This window comes from Rana temporaria, chromosome 2, assembly GCF_905171775.1.
Source record: "Rana temporaria chromosome 2, aRanTem1.1, whole genome shotgun sequence".
Taxonomy (NCBI): Eukaryota; Metazoa; Chordata; class Amphibia; order Anura; family Ranidae; genus Rana; species Rana temporaria.
The window spans coordinates 535,132,754-535,151,626 of record NC_053490.1 but is presented as its reverse complement, the minus strand read 5'-3'; the positions used below and the strand labels follow the sequence as shown (position 1 = coordinate 535,151,626).

The 18,873-nt window shown below is 47.2% G+C and overlaps 1 protein-coding gene across 3 annotated transcripts in view; it reads left to right on the top strand.

Annotated features, from left to right (window-relative positions):
• LOC120928088 (interferon-induced, double-stranded RNA-activated protein kinase-like) overlaps positions 1-18,873 on the top strand; it is a 187,146-nt gene that overhangs the window by 78,152 nt on the left and 90,121 nt on the right. For all 3 annotated transcript variants that reach the window (XM_040339182.1, XM_040339181.1, XM_040339183.1), the window contains exon 2: positions 13,587-13,753. In XM_040339182.1, the coding sequence (XP_040195116.1) occupies positions 13,587-13,753 (167 nt within the window). The remainder of the gene's footprint in view (positions 1-13,586; positions 13,754-18,873) is intronic.

Genomic DNA, 18,873 nt, shown 5'->3' with positions numbered 1-18,873 from the left:
CCTGAACTGGTACGGCCTACCAGATGTGCCAGGGTTGCCCTCCACTAAATTTACAGTGGGTGGACCAGACATATCAACTGTCCTTCTAGAAGTGAATACCGCCTCTTCAGAGCATTCACCCAGTTGGCTGTAAGTCAGTTTTTTAGGAGGGTGAATGGCTCTCTCTCACTTTCTGAAGTGACTACTTCTTCTTCTGGAGCTTCTGTGTCTCCTTCTGGAATTTCTCCTCCTGGAGTTTCGTCTTCTTCCTCTGGAAAAATTGTAGAGGATAAGAGATGGACAGCCGCACTCCAGAAAACCTTTAAGGTTGTCTTTAATATAAAAAGGAATGAAAAAAATGCACTACAAAAACCATGACTAAGCACTGATCTATAGTGTGAAACGCGTAGGCTGCTTTTCCCATTTTCTGCTGGTTTTTGTAGTGCATTTTTTTCATTCCTTTTCATATTAAAGACAACCTAAAAGGTTTTTTAGAGTGCGGCTGTCCATCTCTTATCCTCTACAATTTGCCCTGTGCATTGCCGGCACCCTTGATTTCCTGAATAGTCACTGATTGTTCATCACACCCAGCTGGAGCGGTAATCTCCTTTCTTTCTTCTTCTGGAACTTCTTCTTCCTCTGAGGCATCTGCTTCTTCTTCAGGGGCTTCTTCTGGAGCTTCTGCTGCTTCTTCCAAAACGTTCTCTTCTTCCTCTGAGGCATCTGCTTCTTCTTCTTCTGGAAGAACTTCTTCAAAGAGATATGAAGTCTCTTCAGGGTCCCCCATTGACAGGGAATCCGGTTCATCTTCCAAGTCCTCAGAGAGCATAGCACGATCGAGGCACAAACTCAGGAGCCTCTGGTCGAAGAGCCCCATTGTCAGTCATCCCAGGGGGAGATAGAGAAGGGCCAGTAGCCTCTTGGTTTTGAGACAGCCATAGCCAATCTGGTTCCATCCCTTCTTCGTCTGAGTCTTCATCCTCCTGGTCCTGAGGAGATGACTGGGATCTGGTAACTGGCCATGACCCTTGGGAGGTCGAGGGGGTCACTTGTGAGTCTGATATGGGAGGCAGGCTGACTGCTTCAGAAAGAGGCAATAGGTGATTCCGGTGCCAAGTCTTTAGTTGTCCGGTGCTCCCTTCCGGCCTAACCTGGTATACTGGGAGACCCGGTAGCTGCTTGCAGATAACAAATGGCTGAGATTTCCAGCGACCTGCCAACTTGTGCTTTACAGGAACACCCAAATTCCCATCACCCCCTGCCTCCATCCCCCACCCTCTGCGGTACCACCTTTGCCCCCTTCCTCCAATCACCCCCTGCCTCCATCGTCCCCTGCCTCCATTGCCCTCTGCCACCATCACCCCCTGCTACCAACACCCTCTGCGGTGCCACCACACCCCCTGCCTCCAATCACCCCCTGCCTCCATCCCCCTCTGCGGTGCCACCATCACCCCCTGCCACCAACACCCTCTCCCTACAATCACCCCCTGCCTCCAATCGCCCCCTGCCTCCATCCCCCTCTGCGGTGCCACCATCACCCCCTGCAACCAACACCCTCTGCGGTGCCACCATCACCCCCTGCCTCCAAACACCCTCTGCAGTGCCATCATCACCCCCTGCCACCAACACCTTCTGCAGTGCCACCATCACCCCCTGCCTCCAATCACCCCCTGCCTCCATCCCCCTCTGCGGTGGCATCATCACCCCCTGCCACCAATACCCTCTGCGGTGCCATCATCACCCCCTGCCTCCATCCCCCTCTGCGGTGCCACCATCACCCCCTGCCACCAACACCCTCTGCAGTGCCATTATCACCCCCTGCCTCCATCCCCCTCTGCGTTGCCACCATCGCCCCCTGCCTCCACCCCCCCCCCGACTCCCCTGTGAACTCTGTATTGCCTGGATGCTCAGCCTCTGGGTCCTGCTCCACTGCTGGATGCAGGGCTCCTCCATTCCTCTGCCGCTGCGTGCTGCTCAGCCTCCAAGTCCTGCTCCAGTGCTGTGCTCCTCTTGGGTGCAGGGCTCCTCCATTCCGCCGCTGCCGCGTGCTGCTCAGCCTCAGAGTCCTGCTCCATTGCTGTGCTCCTCCTGGATGCAGGCAGGGCTCCTCCATTCCGCCGCCGCCACGTGCTGCTCAGTAGTGTTGAGCAGAATACGCCATATTCGATTTCGCGATATATCACGAATATATAGCCGAATATTCGAGAAATATTCGCTAAATTTGAATATTCGGGATATTTTATCGAAATGAAATGTTTGCGAAATTTCGCTATTGCGAATGCGAAAATAATTGCGAAATTTCGACAACTGCGGTAGGAGCACTCTGATTGGCTCAGAATATTCGTGATATTTTATCGAAATTTCGCAAAATGCGAATGCGATATTTACTGCGGAATTTCGACAACTGCTGTAGGAGCACTCTGATTGGCTCAGAATATTTGTGATATTTTATCGAAATTTCGCAAAATGCGAATGCGATATTTACTGCGGAATTTCGACAACTGCTGTAGGAGCACTCTGATTGGCTCAGAATATTCGTGATATTTTATCGAAATTTCGCAAAATGCGAATGCGATATTTACTGCGGAATTTCGACAACTGCTGTAGGAGCACTCTGATTGGCTCTGATGCAGAAGAAGGGCGAAGAAAATAATCGCGCGATATTCCGATTGCCGAATAAACGCATTGCGATTTTTCGGCAAGATAAAATGATTGCTTCAGCTACTCGGCCCAAGGTCTCTAATCATACCAGCAATGCTTTTAGACGTCGATGGAGATCTCTAGGATGTGATCTGTTCTAAAAAATAAAATTGAAAAAATGTGAATATTCGGAATAGCGAATATTCACCGCGAAATTCGAAATATATCGCGAATACTCGAATATGCCATATTCGAGCCGAATATTCGCAATACGAATATTCGTGAGCAACACTACTGCTCAGCCTCTGAGTCCTGCTCCACTGCTGGATGCAGGGCTCCTCCATTCCTCTGCCGCCGCGTGCTGCTCAGCCTCCAAGTCCTGCTCCAGTGCTGTGCTCCTCTTGGATGCAGGGCTCCTCCATTCCTTCGCCGCCGCATGCTGCTCAGCCTCCTGCTCCAGTGCTGGTTAGTTACAGATCTAAAATTCTGCCGTGCGTGCCTGGCGGGATGTGCTAATACATTACTCGCCGGCACCGCACAGCCTCTGTGAAATCCGCCCCCCGCCAGCCGAATACAGGATATGCTCGGCATGGCAAGCGACGGGAATGTGCATGCGCAGTTCAAAGCCGGACCGATCTCGGCTATTTTTTACTGGCTCATTCTCGCAACTACAGACATTTACGGGCAGGGAAAAAAGTGTCTGTTTTTACGGGCTGCCTGTAAAAATTCAGGTGGTTGGCAACACTGACACAAATATTCATTTTCACAAAGTCTGCTGCCTCATTATTTATGATGGCAATTTGCATATACTCCAGAATGTTATGAAGAGGGGTCAGATGAATTGCAATTAATTGCAAAGTCTCTCTTTGCCATGAAAATTAACTTAACATAAAAAACATTTCCACTGCATTTGTGAAGAAGGCTTCAGGGCGCCCAAGAAAGTCCAGCAAGCACCAGGACCATCTCTTATGCCGCGTACACACGATCATTTTTCAGCATGAAAAAAAACAAAGTTTTCCGACATGTAGAAAAAACTTTTTGCAAACTTCATCATTAAAACGACGTTGCCCACACACCATCGTTTAAAAAAATGCTCTAGCAAAGCACGGTGACGTACAACACGTACGACGACACTATAAAGGTGAAGTTCCATGCGGATGACGCCACCCTTGGGGCTGCTTTAGCTGATTCCGTGTTAGTAAAAGACGATTTGCGCTTTTCTGTCTGTTACTGCGTGATGAATGTGCTTACTCCATTATGAATGGTATGTAGCGCCTGTGTACTTTCAGTACAGGTGCTATTCTAAATTTAAGGGGGATGAGAGAGTTAGTTAGCTCTCATCCAGGTGATTTGTACAAATTGGGCCTCTGTTTCAGCTGGGCTGTACTGTTGGTTCATTCTGTGTTCCTGAGGTGCTTTTCCACCCCGGGGCGGCAGGTGGCAGCAGTGGAGTCCAAGCCTCTTGCCAGCAGCCAATCAGGAGGGTTTTTCCCTCGCGGGGCATGCTGGGGGAGGGTACTTCTGGAGCAGACGCCATTGGGCGGGGTTCTTGTTCCAGGTGTGGCACCCACCTCCAGGGTGACCACACATCACGGCTCCCCGGCGAGATGGCCTACCAGGCCGGGGTGCACGTGCCACGCGGTGTTCCTGGTTCCGGGACCATGTCGGCCCGGAGCATCTAAGGCTGTGGCGGGGCCCCAGTTGTCGACTGGGTCCCCAATTCTGAGGAGATCCCAAGCGAGATAGCTGTTCGGTGGGGAGTCCGTCTGAGGAGCGCCAATGAGAGGCTGGCGGTCCAACAGGGCCTAGACAATCCACCGGGGATCGAGGTAACCGGACACTGAAGGGTGGATGTGTGAGGTCACTCGTCAGTCGGTGACCTAATTGAAACTACCTGGGCAAGATTCAGGCAAGAAGAAGTTTACTAAAGAGATAGTCTCCATAACCTAAGTTTGAGGCCAGGTCTGTGACAGAGACCTGTTCTTCTCAAAGTTCCAAGTGATATCCAGGCTGCCAGGTCGGTGTGGGAGGCCTGTCCAGATACATTTTACCCACTCCGGCTGGAGTGGTGACAAAAGTGAAGTGTCGTTGGAAGCAGGACTGCTTCCGTTCTGTTAGGCCTGAATCTGCTAGTCTTCCTCCTCACCCATCTTTGATCTTCCTATCTCAAGTTTTACTGTTTGCCGTGTTGGGCAGAAATAAAAGCACAAGAAAGACACCTGCTGTTTGGATATTCCGTCATTGTTACTTTCATCATCTACCCCTAGATGCTCACAGAGGTAACACGCCATCCCTATTCTATCCAGCGGCTCCTTCGGGGGTGAGCGCTACACGTAGTTTTACCAGAATGAGCGTTCCCGTCTCATAACTTGCTTCTGAGCATGCACAGGTTTTTAACGTTGTTTTAGCCCACACACGATCATTTTTTACAACCCGAAAAACGACATAATTTAAAACGTTGTTAAAAAATGCAGCATGTTCGGGGAAAAAAAAAATTGTTTTTCAGAACTCGAAAAATGATGTGAAGCCCACACACGATCATTTTAAATGACATTTTTTAAAAACAACATTTTTTTCATGCCGAAAAATGATTGTGTGTACGCGCCATTATAGTTGATTCAGCCGTGCACCACCAGTGCAAAACTTGCTCAGGAAAGGCAGCAGGCAGATGTGAGTACATCGGCATGCACAGTGGGGAGAAGACTTTTGGAGGATGGTCTGGTGTTAAGAAGAGCAACAAAGAAGAGAAAAAAGTATAGGGATTGGACTGCTGAGGATTGGGGGAAAGTAATTTTCTCTGATGAATCCCCTTTCCCATTGTTTGGGGCATCCGGAAAAAAGCTTGTCTGGAGAAGAAAAGGTGAGCACTTCCATGAGTCCTGTGTCATGCCAACAGTCAAGCATCCGGAGATCATTCATGTGTGGGGTTGCTTCTCAGCCAAGGCAGTGGGGGGCTCACTCACAATTTTGCCTAAGAATGCAGCCACAAATAAAGAATGGTACAAACACATCCTCCGAAAGCAACTTCTCACAACTTCTCCCAACCATCCAAGAACAGTTTGGTGAGAAACAATGCCTTTTCCAGTATGATGGAGCTCCTTGCAATAGGGCAAAAGTGATAACTAAGTGGCTTGTGAAGCAAACATGTAAATTTTGGGTCCATGGCCTGGAAACCCCCCAGACCTTAATCCCACTGAGAACTTGTGGTCAATCTTCAAGAGGCGGGTGAATAATTTTTTTTTGACAAACTCCAAGCATTGATTATGGAAATCTTAAAACACTGAAGCAGCAGACTTTGTGAAAATGAATATTTAATATATAAATGGTGGTCCACATAGCTGGGGTGCATCATATATAGGGATGAGCTTTATGTTCAAATCGAACATTGGCTGTTCGACCGTTCGTCGAAAAACTAACATTATGGGCGCTTGCGTCAAATTTGTCAGCCGTGTAACACCAAAGGGGGGTAGCCATCCGGGGCCTTGGGAACCCCTGGGTCCTTTAATAAAAAGACAGAAAATAAATTATAATGATAGCTGAGGTTCAGAATGAGGGTTCAAGCAGATATGCACCCTCATTCTGAACCTCAGCTATCATTATAATAACAAATCAGTATACGAATACATACAGGCAACACAAACACAAACAATTCAAAAATATAATAATATATAAAAAATATAAGAAAAATAAAAAAATTTAAGATAATATAATATTAACAAATAAGACCATCACAATTAAGGTACACCTTCACACTATGCTCAATCTCTAGGCATTTTTATCACTACATCACACCACATTATATTATGGTTCACGTATTGTCCTTTATACGGTCCACTGACATATTCACTCTTATTTTCACTCCCACTTTTGCTCATTCCATTTTTCACTTTTCTTTCTTCTTCCCTTTACTTTACTTCATTGCACGTTCATTCATTTCACATTTCTTTCTTTCTCCATTCTTATCTGTTGTTCACACATACTTTGCACACATCATTCCATTTCCCGTCCTCTTTAATTCATTTTTCGTGCACCCAAACATATATATTTTCCCACACATACACACACTCCTACACTTTCTTGTTTTTCTTCACTCCCCTTTTTCTATTGGGTTAATATATTCGTTTATTCAATGTTCACTTATGCACCGTGAATCTGTATGAGATATAGTCTATATGAGATGCTCTCTGATTATCTTTCGAGACACACCCAAAACTTCACAGGAGACTCTGATTAACTTAATTATTTCCAGAGCCTCCTCCCATTCATTGGGTTGTAAGGTATTTATTCACTCATTTTACTGTTTACACACCAGCTATGAATAAGCACTAAGGCATAGTGCGAAACGTCAGCTTTTCTTTTGTTGTGCTGTTTTTTGCTGTGGCATGCGTTTTGTGATTTTTAATTAAAGGAGGAGTTTTTTTGGAGTGCGGCTATCCCAGCTTCTTTTCTTTCATCCCAACCTGCATTTTGATTGCACTGCCTGCACCCTAGACTTGGATCATAGGAAATAGATCACCTGGTTCTCTTTGAGCGGTTACCTACTTTCTCGTACCAATTGTTATTAGGCGTCGGCTGCAAAAGTAGCCAGGAAAGGTCTAAGGGCGTTGGAAAATGTCAGCTGTTCAGAAGGAGGCAATTAAGGCCGCTATAAGTAATCCAGAGGATTACCACTGAATTGCTGCATCCTGAGGCTTTGCGAGGAAGGAGAGCAGTATACTGAAAGTCTTCTGAGGAGGTGAGGAGGTGATTGATTTTTCTGTGTGATAAAAATCAAAAGACTATTGTTTTTCTGCTGTATGACCAGCAGTGTCTGCCCAGCACTAGGCTGTGCCAGACTCCATAGATAGGTTCCTGTGTGGTGAAGATAGACGTCCCAAGTGGCCAGGGTTTATTTTATGTTTGATTTTGTTTATGCTGTTTGGATGCTTGCACTTGTTTCCAGCAAGATGGAAGAATAAACCAAAATCTTTATTTTCAACCTGTCTTCGACTGCCTGTCTGTATAAATTCAGTGTGTAGTGAACCCATCCAAGGGGTCACACACCCCGCTACCGAGCTAACCCCTTACACATGGTGGAGTGCCGCAGACAGTTAAAGTAAACCCAAAATGGAGGAGATACTGAAACAGCTGGCTATAGCAAATGCATATCAACAGCAGACGAATGCAGGTTTGCAGCGGAGTCTTGCAGCTCAACAACAGGCTCACGCAGCTCAACAACAGGCTCACGCAGCTCAACATCAGGCTCACAAAGAGAGCATGGCAGCTCAACAGAAGGTTTACCAAGAGAGCATGGCAGCTCAACAACAGGCTCACCAAGAGAGCCTTGCAGCTCACCAAGAGAGCATTGCAGGCTTGGAACAGAGACACCAGCAGCAAATGGAGGCCATTGTGAAACAGCTTCAGAGACAGCAGACCGAGGCTGGGAGTCAGGCCAGTAACATACCGACTTTTCGGGTAAGACACTTATTGCCAAAGATGACTGCAGATGAGGACCCTGAGATGTTTCTGACCACAATTGAGAGAGCAGCGGAAAGAGAGAGTTGGCCTAAAGACCAGTGGGCTGGACTAGTGCCCCCCCTATTATCTGGAGAAGCCCAAAAGGCATATTTTGATTTGGAGCTTGTAGACGCAAAAAACTATGATCGATTAAAAGAGGAAATATTGGCACGTTTCGGTGTAACCCTGGATGTCCGTGCTCAGCGGGTCCACAATTGGAGTTATCAGCAGAGGAAGCCACCGCGGTCGCAGATGTATGACCTCATCCATTTGGCTAGGAAATGGCTGCAGCCAGAAACTCTGTCCGGACCAAAAATTTTGGAGCGAGTAGTCATGGACAAATATCTTAGGTCTCTTCCTAACACCCTGCAGAAATGGGTGAACCATGGCGGTCCAGAAACTGCAGACAAACTTGTAGACCTGGTCGAAAGGTACCTAACAACAGAGAATTTGTCCTCTTCCACCAGAGACGCACAGACTTTTCACCCCAAGACCAGACCCTCCCCACCTATAGGTAAGACTGCATCAAGGGATGGGGGTGGAGAGAGGTACCAAAGAGCAGCTAGAGGAATTATCGGGATTACTGCTAATGTTTGGCGAGAGCGGCCTGGAAGACCCATCCCACAGGAGAGGACCAGAAGGTTGATTTGTTATCGTTGCCGGGAAGAGGGACATGTAGCAGCGGTTTGCCCAGCCGGTGATGAACCCATGCAGTGTGACTTTCTGACAGTGATCTAGTGGTGGGAAAAACCTTACATCCTAGGAAAATGGCTGTAGTTTGTGTACATGGGGACACTCGAGAATATCCGGTGACTACGGTTTCCTTTGAAACCTCTCTCGGTAACTTGTGTCACCAGGTGGGTTTAGTTCCCAAACTGCCACATGACGCCATTGTGAGAAGGGATTTCCCAAAATTCTGGGAACTCTGGGACTGGCCAGATTCCCCAGTAGGTGGTTCTTCTGAGTCTGAACCATCTACTCCAGAAACCTATAACTGTGAGGATTCTCCTGAGTTTCCATTCTCAGTATTAGCAGGGGGAACACCAGTCCCTAGGGAAGAGCCTGCTACCTCAGAAGAGGAACAGCGGCCGATAGGGTTTGATGACCTCGAGGTGCACAGAGAAAATTTTGTCACCGAGCAGTTGAGGGACTCCACATTGCTAAGAGCCCGGGAGAATGTAGTGAAGATAGATGGGGAGTTAGTTAACCCTGACGAGAGGGTTGCCCTCCCTTACTTCATTATTGAAAGGGACCTGTTATATCGAGTGTCACAGAGGATAGAGGACACCATTGAGCAACTGGTAGTGCCTAAACCGTACCGCAAGATGGTTTTGGAACTGGCCTATGGGCATATTCTTAGGGGACATTTGGGAGTGGAAAAAACCCGGGAGAGGATCACCCAGAGGTTTTATTGGCCTGGGATCACTAAAGAAGTGGAATTGTACTGCTCTTCCTGTCCAGTGTGTCAGATTACTGCACCCATGCCACATTTCCGCAGTCCGTTGGTACCCCTGCCCATTATCGAGGTCCCTTTTGAGAGGATCGCCATGGACTTGGTTGGCCCCTTACTGAAGTCCACTAGAGGGCACCAGCACATCTTGGTAATAATGGACTATGCCACCCGGTACCCAGAAGCGATTCGTCTCCGAAACACCTCTACTAAAACCATTGCCAAAGAGTTGTTTCAGGTTTTCAGCCGTGTGGGTCTTTCTAAGGAAGTCCTAACTGACCAGGGCACCCCGTTTATGTCTAGGTTGACCAAAGAACTTTGTAAACCCATGAAAGTGATCATTATATCACCCTCAAACAGACGCGTTAGTGGAAAGGTTTAATAAAACCTTAAAACAAATGTTGAGGAAGGTGGTGGATAAAGACGGAAAGAATTGGGATTATCTGCTCCCTTATCTGATGTTTGCAATAAGAGAGGTTCCCCAATCGTCCACAGGGTTCTCTCCGTTTGAGCTACTGTATGGGAGGCACCCCCGGGGCCTACTGGACATTGCCAGGGAAACATGGGAGAGTGAGAGTTCCCCTCATCGAAGTGTGGTTGAACATATGGCCCAAATGCAAGATAGAATTGCCCAAGTGATGCCGATTGTGAAGGAACATTTGGCCCAAGCCCAATTGGCTCAACAGAGGATTTACAATCGTGGGGCCCAGGTCCTTTCCTTTGCACCTGGTGATAGGGTGTTGGTGCTGGTCCCCACGGTCGAAAGTAAATTCCTAGCCAAATGGCAGGGTCCATATTGTCGTAGGATTTCTGTCTGCAGAGCAGGCAGACAGATATCTTGTCTCTAATTCATCTTAGTGAAATAACCCATCTTAAAGCTAAATAAATTCACTCACCATATATTCCCTGCCATTCATTCAAGTCAAGAGACCTCACACCAGCTTGTTCTCAAGTCACCGTCCCAGTCATCACTGGTTTGCCGATGCCCTCACAGGCAGTTTTATTAAAGACCCAGCAGAAAGTGATGTCACAACATGTGACCGCCTCCATAGGAAGTGAGCTCACAGGGTGTCAGCTCCACCCAGCAGATGCCCATATATGGAAACCCTTCCAACAGGGATTCAATACAGTAAAATAACAATAACAAAATAATACAACACCACCACAATACAATACAATGAATACAAATACATACAATGAATACAAATACATACAATGCTGGCTAAAGTCTTATGGGCGTGTCTGGGCAGGGAGTGAATGTGCCCCCCCTGACTCCAGAAATGATCACAAGTTCTCATATTAATCGCTGATAGAATCCTTAATCTGCGCCATTCCATAGAATAATGCATATCCAGATTATGCCCTTATTAAAGGTGGAATGGAGGCTATCTACAGGCGTACGCTATGAATCCCAAGCCATGCTGATCAGACAAGACCCAGAAAAGGGCACACATCTGTCCATAACCACTAGTGTGCTTGCGGAGTGAGCGCATCCCCTCCTCGACGATCGTCGGTGCTAAATGCACAGAGGGCCCCTCGCCGGCGGACATATGCCCACGCCGCAAACATCACACTCCAACCTCAAGACATTTTCTACTACCAAACGAGATTCAACCAGCCTCAGACTGCCCCAGTCAGCTCTGTTTAGAGCGGGTTGCGGAAGTACTAAGACTGGGTGACACTATGACAATACATATTAAATACATCTTTACATTTCCACCACAATATGAAGTGTTGGAAAAAATGGGAGTGGTGTATTATAAAATTAGCCAACCGGGAAGACGAAAACCTGAGCAGCTCTATCACGTGAACTTGCTGAAACCATGGAAGGATAGAGAGTCCTTGGTCGCTAAGACTACCCGATTTTCTGCTCCATTTAACCTGGCTGTCCCTGAAGTTGGGATAGCGGAGACTCTATCCAAAACTCAGAAACAGGAGGTTAAAGAATTTGTGCTCCGTAATAAGGAGAAGTTTCAGACCTGCCAGGTTGGGTCTCCGGAGTTGAACATGACATTATCACCACACCAGGGGATAAGGTCAAGTTGAAGCCTTATAGAATTCCAAAAGCCCGGCGAGAGGCAATTCGCCAGGAAGTAAAAAAAAAATGCTTGAGCTGGGGGTGATAGAAGAGTCAAATAGTAATTGGTCCAGTCCCATTGTCTTAGTGCCCAAACCAGATGGAAGTTGGCGGTTTTGTAATGACTTTCGCCGCCTGAATAAAATCACTAAGTTTGACACCTATCCTATGCCCTGCATAGATGAACTGATTGATCGCCTAGGCACTGCCCGGTACATGACAACGTTAGACCTGACCAAGGGTTATTGGCAAATTCCTCTCTCGGAGTCGGCCAGCGAAAAAACAGCATTTGTAACTCCAGACAGATCTTTCCAATATCGGAGGATGCCTTTTGGGTTATAGAATGCTCCCGCCACATTTCAACGCACCATGGATAAGACCCTTCGGCCTCATCGAGCCTATGCTGCTGCATACCTCGATGACGTTGTCATCAACAGTGAGGATTGGGAATCACACTTGCCAAAAGTTCCATCTGGAAAGCCGGGTTTACAGCCAATCCAAAAAAATGTACCCTTGGGCTAGAAGAGGCGAAGTATCTGGGGTATACCATTGGAAGAGGTCTAATCAAGCCCCAAATAAACAAAGTTGAGGCTATTCAGGATTGGCCACGTCCCACCAACAAGAAACAGGTTCGTGCATTTTTGGGGATTGCGGGCTCTTATCGCCGCTTTATCCCCCATTTTGCCTCACAGGCTGCTCCCTTGACCAATTTGACCAAAGGGAAGGAGTCTGTCATGACCAAATGGACTCCCGAAGCATAAACAACTTTTCAGGCTTTAAAACAGGCCTTATGTAGTCAGCCAGTTTTAAATTCGCCTGATTTTTCACGGGACTTTGTGGTTCAGACAGATGCGTCAAATGTGGGCTTAGGAGCTGCACTGTCTCAGGTTATCAAGGGGGAGGAACACCCTGTTATGTCACTCAGCCGAAAGTTGAAGGCCCATGAGGAGAATTATGCCACCATTGAGAAAGAATGTTTTGCGGTGAAATGGGCTTTGGATTCTCTCCGGTACTACCTCGTGGGTAGACAGTTTGAACTGGTGACGGATCATGCCCCATTGAAGTGGATGGCACAGAACAAAGAGACCAATAGGAGAATAAATAGGTGGTTCCTGGCCCTCCAGGAATTTCGTTTTGTGGTAACGCATCTCCCCGGTGCTAAAATGGGGAATGCAGATGGGTTGTCCCGAGTGCATGCCTGCCTGGCAACCTGTGTCCCAACCCTAGGGTTGAAACAAGAGGGGGGGTATGTGACAGGAAGTCAGGTAAATCTGCCCTAAATCACCACCTGGTCGGTTGCTGCTGCAGCCTTTCTGTGCTTTATGTTTATCCTTCCCCATGTGCAGAGTTATAAGGGAGTTTCCTGGCGAAATGAAGCCTGAGAAATGAAGCGAGGGACCTGAGAGCTATGAGAAAACATGTCTCACTGCTCCATGCGGCAAGCCACGCCACGCCCCCCCCCCCCCCCCCCGGCCTGTCACACATCCATTTTTTTAGATGTTTTGATTCACACATGGAGAATTGAGCCTTGAAGAAGCAGTGTATACCTCGCAACATGTTGGCAGATCCTGTGTAATATGTGTGATACTGTATCTGATGTCTTTATGTTTTTACATGCATTTGGAAGACTCTTTTGGAAGAATATTGTATGTACTAAATAATACATTTGTATATATTTTATTAAGATGACTGATCCATTAATATGATATATCTCAACTATGGGGACCACCATTTAAAAGACCACCTTTTTCACATTTTCCTCTTTATTATTCATCAGGCTGGTGCTCCCTACATTTTGAGTTTGTGGGACTGTGTTCCCTTTAACAGGCCCTCATTTTTTAAATAATATTTAAAAAAAATTGAGTCATTCTCCAAAAATATTGATCACACATGTAATCTCTCACACAGAGATGTGTTCTAAACATTGTATTTATTTTTTGACAGTTCTTCCATCAGATTATAGAAGATTCCAGATGTTACTCGGAGGAATACTCGGAGGAATACTGAGTGGAATACTCGGTGGAATACTCGGAGGAATACTCGGTGGAATACTCGGTGGAATACTCGGTGGAATACTCTGTGAGATTATCGTGATTATCTTGATGTCTCTGGTGAGTAATAGTTACATCTTTCCTTTCTGAGATCGGATTATTCCTCTAAGGCCTCATGTACACTGCTGCTAAACGGACGGTTTAGAACCAGTTGGGCATTTTTTTCAGCTGCCCCCGATCTCTCCTCTATGTTATTTTATCAGTACATGTACACAGGATCCCCGATCTCTCCTCTATGTTATCTTATCAGTAGGGCTGCAACTAACGATTATTTTCATAATCGATTAGTTGGCCGATTATTGTTTCGATTAATTGTATAATAGCCTTAAAAAAAAAAAATTGCATTTCTTTATTTTTTTATGGCCAATTTGTTGTTGGGCAGATTACAAAACACAAATTGCCGCAAAAACACTTTACATGTGTAGCGCTCACCCCCGAAGGAGCCGCTGAATTATCGGGTCTTCTGTCTCACCTCTGTGACACACCACAAACAATGAATCCACAGCACACCAGCACACCTTGTGAAGCTTTATAACAGATTTAATAACTGTGGGATAGAGCAAACGCCCTTAATGTCTCCCCACTCTAATATAATACAACTAATAACAGGATGAGATAATACATTTAGATTGAATGCAATGAACAGTAATATATATAAATATATACTTAGCGGTATCTATCCCACCCTAAACTACTGGCCAGTAGTACTGTCCTAGGCTAGCCAACGTTGGGGCCCTGGTGTAGGAAGTACACTTGTTGCAATGGCCAAAGGCCGCTCACCACTTCTAGTGTCTCTTTGGGAAAGGAGGATGATTGTCTGCGGAAGCGAATGTCCCTCTCTCCTCAGACCGACGTCTGTGAAATGGATGCAGTCTTTTAAAGCCTCCGGCAGGACATCTCAGATCGTCTAGGGGCCGTCTGGGGAATCTGACAATAACCTCCGTCAGCTGTCCTCACTCAGTTGGGCAGGCTGGATTACTCCGGTGGCTGAATCGGCCCTGCGACCAGGCCTCAGTTCGATCGCTCAAAACACAGTCTCTCTCTCTGTTTCAGTAGACGAACATCAGTCTCTCCAAGCACTACTGCATAGAGCCTGTGTCTCAGTGGCAAACACACAGCTCTGACACAAACCGTCTTAAATCACCCTGTGATGCAGATCTGTGTTGCCTGGGTCCTTGTTCCAGACTCCCTCTCCTCACTACTTCCTCCTGACTCCCCTCTCTCCCGGAACTTCCTGTCTCACAGCCTCCTGGGAAATGCAGTTATCCAGCCCCTTGCTGTAGAAATGTATCTCTATGTCTGTTCTGTACTGCAGCCTCCAAATCTGTGCTCTCTGGCTCCACCTGCTGCAATATATATATATATCTACATCCTCTTAAATGGCTGAAAATCACAACAGGGCTACATTCTGCCCCTACTTAAAGTCTTTGGGGTCCCCCCCAAAGGGTAAACTGTATTTGTAAGTTCTACAGACAATATATACAGTATGAAAGGCACATATAAAGTTTATACTAGACCATCTGAATACCTTTACTGCGCATAGATAGATGCAGTCTATGACAACGTCTAGCAAGTGGAGGGGGCAGAGGAACACTCCACCAAGGTGTGCTGATGGTCGGGATTGGACACAAGTCCTTTGATGCCTCTGTGGTTAGGGTGGACACTTTGGGTGATCTGCGTACAGTAGTGATAGCTTCCTCTGTGCTGTTCCCTGGTGAGTCATAAGTGAGTCTCTGAGGAGGTCGCACCAGTCGTTTGGACCTTGATTCTAGAAACCCGGATGGGCCTTCATCTGCTGAGTCCTCTTCTACTTGCTGTGTTAACTGAGGGAATTCAGTTTCCTTTTCAACTGGCTGAACAGGGGCATCTTCTAGCACTGAGGTTTCCGGCAAGAGACTTTCCACTTGAGAGGGTACAGAATTATCCTCGTTTGCTTGAGGCACAAATTCAGGGGCATCTGGTCTCAGATTGCTCAAATCCGGCTCAGGAGTCATAATAGTTGGATGAACATCCATAGGTTCAGATGGCCACATCCAACTCGGACACACATCTTCCTCATCGCTGTCGTCCTCACTTTCTCTTGTAGAAGGTGGCTGTTGGGACCGAGTAACAGGTGCTTGACGGGAAGTGGATGGAATGGGTGAAGGAGACTCATCTCTATCTGGTACCCGCACAGCTTCATTCAGAGGTAGGAGATGATTCCGATGCCAATTCTTCAGTGGCCCGGTCTTTCCCTCTGGTCGAATCTGGTACACTGGCAGGCCAGGCAATTGTTTACAGACGATGTAGATCTGAGAGCTCCATCTATCAGCTAGTTTGTGCCTGGCCGAAGCACCCAAATTTCTCAATAGAACTCGATCACCTGGCTGTAGATCCTGTACCCGAACCCTCAAGTCATAGTTCCGTTTGTTTCTTTGTTCTCTACTCCCGGATGTCAAACGGGCCTTCTCAAATGCAGAAGCCAGGTTTCTCCTCAGTCTATCCACATAACCCTGGTGAGAGGCAATAGACGAGAGGGAGAGGCCAAAAGCTAAATCTACTGGTAATCAGGCTTCTCTTCCAAACATGAGGCGGTACGGTGAGTATCCTGTAACATCACTTTCTGTGCTATTGTAAGCATGCACAATGGTAGAGATATGCCGACTCCAGTGCTGTTTCTCCCTGATCGACAGTGTTCCCAACATATTGAGTAGAGTCCGATTGAATCTCTCCGGTTGTGCATCACCCTGGGGGTGATAGGGGGAGGTTCTTGACTTCTGAATCCCCAATAGATCCAAGAGCTGCCTGATGAGTCGACTTTCAAAGTCTCTGCCTTAATCAGAATGGATCCTCTGAGGTAGACCATAATGAACAAAGAACTTTTCTACTAGGACTTTGGCTACAGTAGGAGCACGTTGATCTTTGGTTGGAAAAGCTTGAGCATAACGGGTAAAGTGGTCTGTCACCACTAGGATATTTCCCTGTCCACTAGTGTCAGGCTCTAAGCACAGGAAGTCAATACACACCAGGTCCATAGGCCCTTGACTCTGCAGATGGCTCATTGGAGCAGTCCTAGAAGGTAAAGTTTTCCTCTGGATACATCTTAGACAGGAATGGCAGTAGCTTTCAACTTCGGATCTCATGCAGGGCCAATAGAATCTGTCTCGGACCAGTTTAAAAGTTCTCTCTGCTCCTAAGTGACCATGGTCATCATGCAAAGCTTTCAGCACATTTTCTCTATGCTTCTCTGGGAGGAACAACTGCTGCTTCTCTTCTAAGTCATCCGAGGGGCCCCTTCGGTAGACCACCCCGTCTAGCAGTTTCAACCGTTCCCACTCTTTGTGGACCAGACGAGCCTCTTTTGGTGAATCAGTTAGTAGGAGCCCTCTTTGACCCGCTTTCATTGCTCTCAGAGTTAACCCGATCAAAGGATCTTCAGCCTGATCTACTCTCAGGTCCTTCTTCGTGAAAGTAGGCAGGCCCTCACTCCTCAGCTGTGTAGGGTTACAATACATTTTAGGGACACCGGCAGCCATGACTTCTATGGCCTCTGCTCCAATCATTCCTTTGGTTCGGCACTCCACCCCTTGGCATAGGGCTTGAACTCCATCTGGGGTCAAATGAGTCCACTCTGTTTCTGGGACCCGTGTGCTATAGGGTCTCCTGGATAAGGCATCCGCGTCTTGGTTATTGACCCCAGGGCGATATTTGAGGCTGAAGCGGAATCCTGACAGGGCAGCCAACCACCGGTGCCCAGTGGCATCCAGTTTGGCCGTAGTGAGAATGTAAGTGAGTGGGTTGTTGTCAGTTCTGACCACGAAATTGGCCCCGTACAGGTAGTCTTTTAGTTTGTCCACCACTGTCCACTTCAAGGCCAGGAACTCCAACTTGTGAGTGGGGTAATTCTTCTCAGAAGGGGTGAGACCCCGACTCACATATGCCACCGGTCTCAGGAGGCCATCATATTCCTGGTATAGTACTCCTCCTAGCCCTTCTCTGCTAGCATCCACATGTAGTTCATAAGGCTTGGCAGGATCAGCGTAGGCAAGGACAGGAGCCTGTGTTAGACTTCCTTTCAATTGGAGGAAAGCTCTTTCACATTGGTCGGTCCATTCCTCCTGGATTGATTCACGAGGCTTCCTAGTTCCGTGGGCTGATGAACCCGGCTCAAAGGGCATTGATTCATCTTCTGCTCCTTCCATTCTTAGAAGCGTGTTCAGAGGCTGAGCTATCTTGGCAAACCCCTCTACGAACCTCCTATAGTATGAGCAGAATCCTAGGAAGGACCGGAGTTCAGTAATATTACGAGGTCTTGGCCATGAAGCCACAGCTTCCAACTTCTTAGGATCAGTTGATATGCCTTCTGCTGAAACAACATGTCCCAGGTACGTGACTGAAGGCAGACAGAACTGACACTTCTCTAAGGAAAGTTTCAATCCTTCTTCATGCAGCCGCTTCAAGACCTTTTCCAACCGCTGCTCATGTTCTTCCAGTGTTCTTCCGAAGACTATTAGGTCATCTAGATACACTAGTACCTCGATCAGGTGCATGTCTCCCACCGTCTTTTCCATTAGTTGTTGGAAAGTTGCTGGGGCTCCTGTGAGGCCTTGGGGCATTCTATTAAACTCAAAGAATCCCAGTGGACAGATGAAAGCAGTCTTCTCTTTATCTTCAGGATGCATGGGTATCTGGTGATATCCACTTCGCAGGTCAAGTACACTAAACCACTTTGCTCCTGACAGACACTGTAAGGCATCTTCTATTCGAGGAGTAGTGTATTGGTCGGGAATGGTTCTTTGGTTGAGTGTGCGGTAGTCTATGCACAAACGGATGGAACCGTTTTTCTTGCGAACTACCACGATGGGTGAGGCATAAGGACTCCTGGATTCTTGGATTATCCTGGTCCTTTTCAATTCAGCCAGCTGTTCCCTTAGGTCATCTAGATCTCCCAATGGGACTCGCCGTGACCTTTCTCGAAAGGGCTTGTCATCTTGGAGGCGAACGCGGTGCTGAGTGCTCCTAGCACACCCCACATCAAACTCATCCTTGGAGAATAAATCTTGCCACTTGAGGAGCTGAGACTGAATTCGCTTCTTCCACTCAGGCGAGATAGGGGCATCTTTAGGATAGAATCGTTCAGCTGGGATCTCTCTGTCTACTCCCTCTATCAATTCAGTGGGTGAGAGGGGTGTGGCAGTGGC